At 40.3% G+C, this 8393-nt stretch overlaps 1 protein-coding gene across 2 annotated transcripts in view; it reads left to right on the top strand.

The window, feature by feature from the left end:
- The window catches only part of INTS4 (integrator complex subunit 4), a 117692-nt gene that overhangs the window by 71029 nt on the left and 38270 nt on the right, over positions 1–8393 (top strand). For both annotated transcript variants that reach the window (XM_040489461.1, XM_040489462.1), the window contains one exon: positions 1738–1943. In XM_040489461.1, the coding sequence (XP_040345395.1) occupies positions 1738–1943 (206 nt within the window). The remainder of the gene's footprint in view (positions 1–1737; positions 1944–8393) is intronic.

Here is an 8393-nt window from a genome sequence, read left to right as displayed (position 1 = left end):
TTCCTTCCTTCCTTCCTTCCTTCCTTCCTTCCTTCCTTCCTTCCTTCCTTCCGCTGGAGAGGGGGGGAGAGAGAGAGAGAGAGAGAATCAGAGAGAGTCAGAGAGAGTCAGTCTTAAGCAGTCTCCACACTCAACATGGAGCCCAGTGCAGGGCTTGATCCATGGCTCTGGGATCATGACCTGAGCCGAAATCAAGTGTCAGTTGCTCAATTGACTTAGCCACCCAGGTGTCCCAAGACTGTAATACATTTCAGCATTCCAAAATGTCTAGTAGAAATAGTTAACTTACCTGATTACGCATACAAAGTGAAACACCAAGTTTCTTTGCTTTTGCTTGGAATTGGCATCAGCTCAGGTCTCTACTAATTATCTCCCTCTGATCAGAAGTCTCTGTGATTCTCTTTGTGGATTTGTAAGAGTTACATGTGATTTAGTGTGACATAATGGGTAAAGCCCTAGGCAGAAGAACCCACAGTTAATAGATTTGGGTCCATCTCTGGCTTTCTTTGTAATTATTAGCAATTTCATGTTTAAATTACATTATTATGAAGTGTAGTAAATCCTTCCCTTCTGATGAAAGGAAGAATTCATAACTACCAAGAACAATATGAGTCGTCTCCCTTTAATGTAGTAACTCTGCTTTTAAAGTGTCTATAAAATCTTTCTTATACAAAAACAAATTATATTTGTGAGTTTTAACCACAATTTGAGTGGTTTATTTTTCTTCCTTTTTTGGAACTGTACATTTCGTGGCAGAACCATGTGGGGACCAGGAACAAAAGAAGCATGTATGGAAATCTCGAGAGCATTGTCTATAGCTTATTCATCTCTCATCTTTGTGTCCCAGCACAGGGCCTGGCATGTAGTACACATTCAGGAAACATTACTAGTGAATGAATGAGGGGCTTCCTGAATTTAGTGGCTTCACTGTTACTGGTTTGGGGCATACAAAGAGAAGACATGCCTCTGTTTTCAGAGTGCTTATAAGACCCATGCCTATGCTGTAGCTGATACCTACCTACTAAGCTTTTAACATATATGCCAGGCAGTGTGCTATATGCTTTACCTGTATTATGTCATTTAGTTCTCCTAACTACTTTGTAAGGAAACGAGTATTATGTCTGGTTAAGGGGGAAAAAATGAGGCATTTGGAAGTTACTTATTCAAGATCTCTCTCCAAGTTAATGGAGGGATTATTCTTCACAATTCACTGTGAGATCTTTCTCATTCTAAAGCATGTATCCTTAGCCACTGTGTGATGCTAGTCTAGAATCGGCAGACCTTATCTGTGTTCTTACTCACTTTAAGGCAAGTTTATTCACTTTGCTGAATCTTATTTCTAAAATGCGAAAATGATACCTAGTCTGTTTTAATCCTAATGTAATATAAAATCTGTTTTTTTAAAAAAGTACTGAGTGGAGTACTGTGGTTGGAGTACTGAGTTAAATAAGAACTTTAGTTTTCAAGAAATTCACTTAATGGAGACAGAAGTGTGACTTGATCACATGTCTCCAGAGTCAGGATCTAAACCTTAGTCCCTCTGACACCAAAGTCCTTGTTCTTAGGTCACCGTGAAGGTGGTAGCCAAATCTGTGGGCATGGAGGAGATCTTCCAGAGAGAGCTTGTCAAGTGAGAGGAGTAGAAAGCGAAAGACGAACCTGAACGAGAAAGAATCCTTGGACTCGTCCCATGGCTCTTAACCTGATGTGCGGTTTTATTGGTCTCCTTTTCTGTAGAGGTCCGCATTGCTGCTGTGGAGGCTCTCTGCATGCTGGCCCAGTCTTCACCCTCTTTTGCTGAGAAGTGCCTTGATTTCCTGGTCGACATGTTTAATGATGAAATTGAGGAAGTACGTCTGCAGTCCATACACACCATGAGAAAAATTTCTAACAATATCACCCTCCGAGAGGATCAGCTTGACACCGTCCTGGCTGTGTTAGAGGTGAGTCTTCAGTTTGTTACTCGTTTCTTCACCAGTAACTACTGAGTGCCACTTTTTTTTTTTTTTTAAACCAGGCATTGTGCTAGGTACTGGGGATGCAGTAGTGTGTGGGCAGCACCATTCTGTCTTTTTAGTACCCAACTCTGCCAAGTGCAGAAGACTCGCTGTTAAACAGGAAACTAAAAGAAAGCTTAGAATGGCTGTGATGGGCAAAACACAGGGTTCCCCGAGGATACTGACAGGTTGTGACCTGAATTGTCTGAGGTAAGCTTGGGAGGTGGGGAAGGAGGAAGGACTGCTGTAGTGGACACTTGAAGGAGGAGTAGGACTTGGTGAGACCCTTTCTTAGGAAGGGATGACACCAGTGGTGGGGGTGGAAGGGCACCAGGGGAGCAGTGTCTAGGGATCCAGAGGTCAGAGTGAGTATGATGCATGTGAGTAATTAAAAGGCATTCATTGTGAAGTAGCATAGAGCTGAAGTAATAGAAGCAGGGAGAGAAGTGGTTACAGATAATTAGGGCAGGGGCTAAATAATGAAGAATTCTTTTCAGCCTTTGATTTGATTTAGTTCTTCTAGTGAATCATACGATGTTAAAGCAGAAATGGATCTTAGGGAATAGACTCATTCAACCTTGGAGTTTTACAGAAAAGAAAGTGATTTGTGTGAGGTCACAGAGCTAATAAGTGGCTGTGCCAGGATAAGAACACAGATTAGCCTCCCAGGCTGTACAACTCTCTGTGGTTCTTGAATTATTTTTCTCAAGTATTGGGATTTTATTTGTGACTACCGAAGCTTTTCAAAATACTAATAAATGAGATTTGGTCTCTGGTGTCTTTTCTGGTTTCGTTCGGTTTGGTTTTGGTTTTTCAGATACTGTGAAAGGGGTAGCTATTGGATGTAGTCATTAGCACTTGTTACAGATTTCTGCTATCTACTTCAGAAAATGGATTGGGTGCTTTGATTTTGAAGTTTCCTATCAATTTTCTCAGTTGCTCAGCACTTCTGGTAAGCTCTTTCCTGAATTTTAAGTCTGTATCTATAGTTTTTCATGTGCTTTTTTCCTCAGAAGACAAGCTAGCATTCTGTGCATTGTTCTCCGCGGGTGGGCCCTGCAACCTAGCCCCGCCTTTCCTTTTTTGCATTCTTTTCCACCATTCCTCGTCTTGAACTTTATACTGGAGTCACTCCCCTAATCAGCATGCTTTTCCTCACCATTTTTCTTTCACTGTAAGTTTCCCCCCTCTGCCACTTTTCTTTTCCTGTTTTAGCCACTTCTCACCTAGTAGACTCATGCATATTCTCAGGATCTGCATCAGGCAGCATATTCCCTAACCAACCCACAGCAAGTGGGTTAAGTAGCACTCCTTTGTACTCCTGTCACCCTGTGTTTAGCATAGATCAGGATGTTTTTTGATTATTTAATTCTTTATTTCACAAGACTGAGAACTTCTTAATGGGGCAGGATCCTGGCTTCTTTCATTTTTTTATTTCTAGTGCGGTGCAGTGTCTGACACAAGTAGATGCTCAGGACATGTTTGGTAAATATCTGAGCTATGTTCCAAGCAATGTTTTGGTGTACAGAATTGTTCACAGGGCCAAGCATGCTTATGTATCTCTTATTACAGTTTTCACATTTTCACATTTTATCATTAATGACAGGTATTATCTCACCTCCCTGATGACATCACGAGCTACTTTTTTTTTCATGTTTATTTTTATTTTTGAGAGAGAGAGAGTGAGCACATGCCCATGCACAAGCTGGGGAGAGGCAGAGAGAGAGGGAGAGGGAGGATCAAAAGCTGGCTCTGCGATAACAGCAGCGAACCTGGTGCGGGGCCTAACTCAACAAACCGTGAGATCATGACCCGAGCCAAAGTCCGGTGCTCAACTGACTGAGCCATCCAGGCGTTCTGTGAGATTATGAGCTACTTAGAGTGACCATGTTGTACCCTTCATCGTATTCCTTTCAGGGTTCAGTGTAGTAACATACACTTAGTGGATGCTTAGTAAACATGTCCTAGAACAGATCTGCACAGCTCAGCTGTATAATTAGGAATTTCTTAAGAAACACAGTCAAAATTATTTTCTTATTACTTTGAATATAGTTTTTCCAATTTATCAATATAGCTGCCTCCTATCAGTGGTGGTGATTTGTTCATATGGAAAGCATTGTGTCTAATGGTTAAGTTCACGGCATGTAGAACCAGACAGATTGGAATCAACCTGTCAGTCCTTGTCTTTGGTCTTTCCTTTTCACCTGGGTTTTTTTTTGTTTTTGTTGTTGTTGTTTTGTGTTTATTAACCACCTATTATGTGGTAGGCACTGTGTTAAGGAGGATACAGTAGTGAGCAGGAACCATGGTGCTGCTCTCGTGGACCTTATAATTTAGATATGAGGGAGGTAGACAGATACAACATAATGAAGGTATAGTAATAAGCTGAGTGAGGAGCTCATGACAGAAAGGAGTGAGGTCCCATGGGAGTATGTCATAGAAGCACTTGGTCTGTAGGGGCTAAGGGGGTGCAGCAAGCAGGGAAGGCTTCTGAAGCTGATCTCCGAAGAAGGAATTAGGCTCTCACATGGCAGGAAGAGTTGGGAGTGTGGGGTATAAGGCTATTCCAGGAAGAGGAGCAGCAAGTCTAGAAACTGTGGTAGGCAGAAGCATGGGCAGTGGAGGGACCAAAAGAGAGCTGGCTGTACAAAGAGCACTTCGTGTGTGGTATGAGATTAGGCCTGGAGGTGAGTGGGACCAGCTCTTGCAGAGCTTTGAAAGTCATATTAGGTGGGCTGTCTGGGTAGCTCACCCACAAGCTCTGACTCTTGATCTCAGCTCAGGTCATGATCTCACGGGTTCCTGAGTTCAAGCCCCACATCGCTTGTCTGCACAGAGCCTGCTCAGGATGGTGTCTCTCCCTTTTTCTGCCCCTTCCCCACTTGCACTCTCTCTCTGTCTTTCTCTCAAAATAAATAAATAAACTTAAAAAAGAAAATCCTATTAAGAGAAGAACACCTGGAAGTTATTCAGGGTGTCCTACAACTTTGTGACTTTGGACAAGTTATTTATTCTCTCTGGTCCTTGGTTTTCTCAAGTAAAAAGTGAGGATAATTCCACATATTCATTTGTTTCTTATGAGAATTGAAAGTGAATTCATGTAAAATGCTTGGCCTGTTAGTAGTTCATAATATTGATAAAGTCATTCAGAAAATATTTCCTGATTTATTTTTTACGGAGTCTGGTTCTGTGCCAGGTTCTGAGGATGTGGAAGACAGTACTAGTTCTTACCTCTGAGTTGCTCACGGTTTTATAGAGAAGGCAGAAGTATAGATCAGTAATTACAAGATAGTATCAAAAGTAAGCTAAGGAATGACATTCTAGCCAGAGCGATAGCATATGGCCACAGATGAAGGCTGGGAAGGCTGAAATGGCACAGCATGGACAGGGATGTTGAGAAGTTCACGTGGCTCTGAGGGAGAAATGAGCAGAGAAGCGATTGTGAAGGACTTTGTATGCAGTGCTGGGGAGCCTGAGCTTTGCCCCACAAGCGTGGGGAAGCTAAACGAGGTTCCTAAATAGAGCAATGACATGGTCAGATGTGCTTATTAAGAAGCTGGTCCAGGTAACTCTGCGGAGTGAAAAATTGAGAGACCTGCAGGTTGAAGGAGGGTTTCTGGAGAATAAAGAAAGCATGTTTCCAACCCGACTTTGGAAGCGTCCTCTGATTGTTAGATTTTGCTATGTGGATACAGACATATCCTTGAAAGTTTTTAGTTTGATTTCTTTCACGTATTAAGTAAAACTTAATACTATAAAACTTATAGGAGAAAATATTTGTGACCTTGGATTAGACAAAGATTTCTTAGATATGACACCAAAACTTAACCTGTAAGAGAAGTAACTAGATTAAATTGGACTTTATCAAAACTTAAAAGCTCTTCAGAAAGACACTTTTAAGTAATTATAGAAACAGCACAACAACGTAAATGTATTTAATGCTATAGAACTGTACACTTAAAATGTTGACTAAAAATGGTAAATTTTATGTTGTGTTTATTTTACTACAATACAGAGAGGTAATGGGATCAGATCAAACATATATAATGCCTTTAATATATACACTGTACAAAAAGGTGAGGGTGGACTTGGAAACAAACATCCATAGAGGGAAGGTGATGTGAAGGCAGAAAGAATGCCATCTATAAGCTAAGGAATGCCAAGGCTACTGGAAGCTGGAGAGGCCTGGCACAGTCTTCTTCATAGCCTCAGAAGGAACCAGCCCTGCTCATACCTTGATTCTGAACTTCAGGCCTCCAGAGCTAAGACAGTAAATTTCTGTTTTTCTAAGCAAAAGGAAAATCTGGTTTTGAAAAAACATACCATAGACTGGCAGAAAATATTTGCAAGACACATCTGATAAAGAATATGTAAAGAATTCTCAAAATTCAATAGTAAACCATCCAATTACAAAATTAGCAAAAGATTTGAACAATACTTAAGCAAAGAAAATAAATAGTGGCAAATAAGCACTGCATTAGTCATCTTTGGAAGATTCTTTATATAATAACAAGTAATGATAATAAATAATCAACTTATTTTGGAAACTGGTAAATTAAGGAATCAAGCATTAATCCTTCCTTTTCCTGTACAAATTGAACTTCATGATAACCAGCTAGTTGATAAGGGAAGTTTCTCTTTATAGAAGTTTTCCATTAATAAATAAAGAAGAATGATAGGACTTGTACAGCAGTTTTACAACTTTAGTGAATTAGTAATCGAGGCAGTGATTACCAGTGGTTACTAACATCACAAAAGAGAAACAGGTGTCCTGTCGTTCCTGAGGGAAGCACACCGTACCACCTGTGAAGTGGTCTTATAAGAAAAACATCAATCTGATCAAGCCTCTAAATCTAACTACCATCACAGGATATACAGGGAAATATTACTGGGAGGGAAATGTGAGGTATTTTACATATTAAAAGATGCTTAATGGCACACCTAGGTGACTCAGTCTTTCAGCTCAGGTCATGACCTCATTGCTCCTGAGTTCAAGCCCCGCCTTGGGCTCTGTGCTGACAGCTCAGAGCCTGGAGCCTGCTTCAGATTCTTTCTCCATCTCTCTGCCCCTCCCCTGCTTGTGTTCTCTCTCTCTCTCTCTCTCTCTCTTTTTCTTTGTTTTTCTCTTTCTCTCAAATATAAAATAAAAAAAATGTTAGAGAAAAAGATGCTTAAGGAGCATATTACCCAATTGTAACGTGTGGACCTTAGTTGTATCTCGTCTAGAATAAACAAAGTTTTTAAGTCAGAAATTTGAATATTGGCTGGATATTTGATAATAAAGAATTATTAAATTTTTAGGCATGATGCTGGTTTTGTGATTTTTTTTTTTTTTAAGGTAAGGAATCAAGGCACCTGGGTGGCTCAGTCACGTGAGCATTGGACTCTTTTTTTTTTTTTTTTTTTTTTAATTCAGGTTAACATACAGTGCAGTATTGGTTTTAGGAGTAGAACCCATTGATTCATCACTTACCTGTAACACTCAGTGCTCATCCCAACAAGTGCCCTCATTAATGCCTATCACACATTTTGCCCATCCTCTACCACTGACCTCCCTTCCAGCAACCCTCAGTTTGTTCTCTGTATGTAAGTGTCTCTTATGGTTTGCCTCCCTCTCTGTTTTTATCTTATTCTTGATTTTGGCTCAGGTCATGATCCTGGGGTAGAGGAATCGACCCCCAAGTCAGACTCTGCACTGAGTGTGGAGACTGCTTAAGATTCTCTCTCTCCCCCTCCACCCCTCTCCCCAGCTCATATGTGCTCTCTCTCTCTCTCAAATAAAAAAAATAATAAAATAAGGAATCACTTAGAAAATATGTATGGAAATGTGTACAAATGAAATGATATGATTTCTCTGGCTTCAAACCAGTCTGATTGGGAAGAGTGGATAAAGGTATAAATGAAACAAGATTGGCTATGAGTTAATTGTTGAAACTGAGGGATTTATTATGTCTATTTTTGTATACATTTCAAATTGTCTACGTTGAAAAGTTTTGAAGAACTGACAACAAATGATATGGAGACAGCCAAAAAGAACAGAACTGATATGTGTATGTTTCTTTTAGCATTAGGAAGTTGTTGGTGATCTTTTCCAATCATTTTAGTGAGGTGGAACAGGTGTTGGGGATGGAAGAGGCCATTTCTCTAACACCGCCTTGTAGTACTCTGTTTTTATTTACTCTGCTCTAGCCACATGGGCTTCCCTGCTACTTTTCAAACATGCTTCCATTTCATGGTCTTTATGTTTGCTGCTCCCTTTCATTATCCTAGGTAAAATACCCCACCTATCTGAGTATTCTTACCTTGAACTTGCTTTATAGTTTCTCCAGAGTACTTATCACTGTCTGACCTATATAGTTATTTATTTTGTCTTTTCACTAGAATGAAGCTCCTGAA

Source organism: Herpailurus yagouaroundi, unplaced genomic scaffold (assembly GCF_014898765.1).
Source record: "Herpailurus yagouaroundi ecotype Mexico unplaced genomic scaffold, PumYag 180, whole genome shotgun sequence".
Classification (NCBI taxonomy): Eukaryota; Metazoa; Chordata; class Mammalia; order Carnivora; family Felidae; genus Herpailurus; species Herpailurus yagouaroundi.
This window is presented reverse-complemented; position numbering and strand designations above follow the sequence as displayed.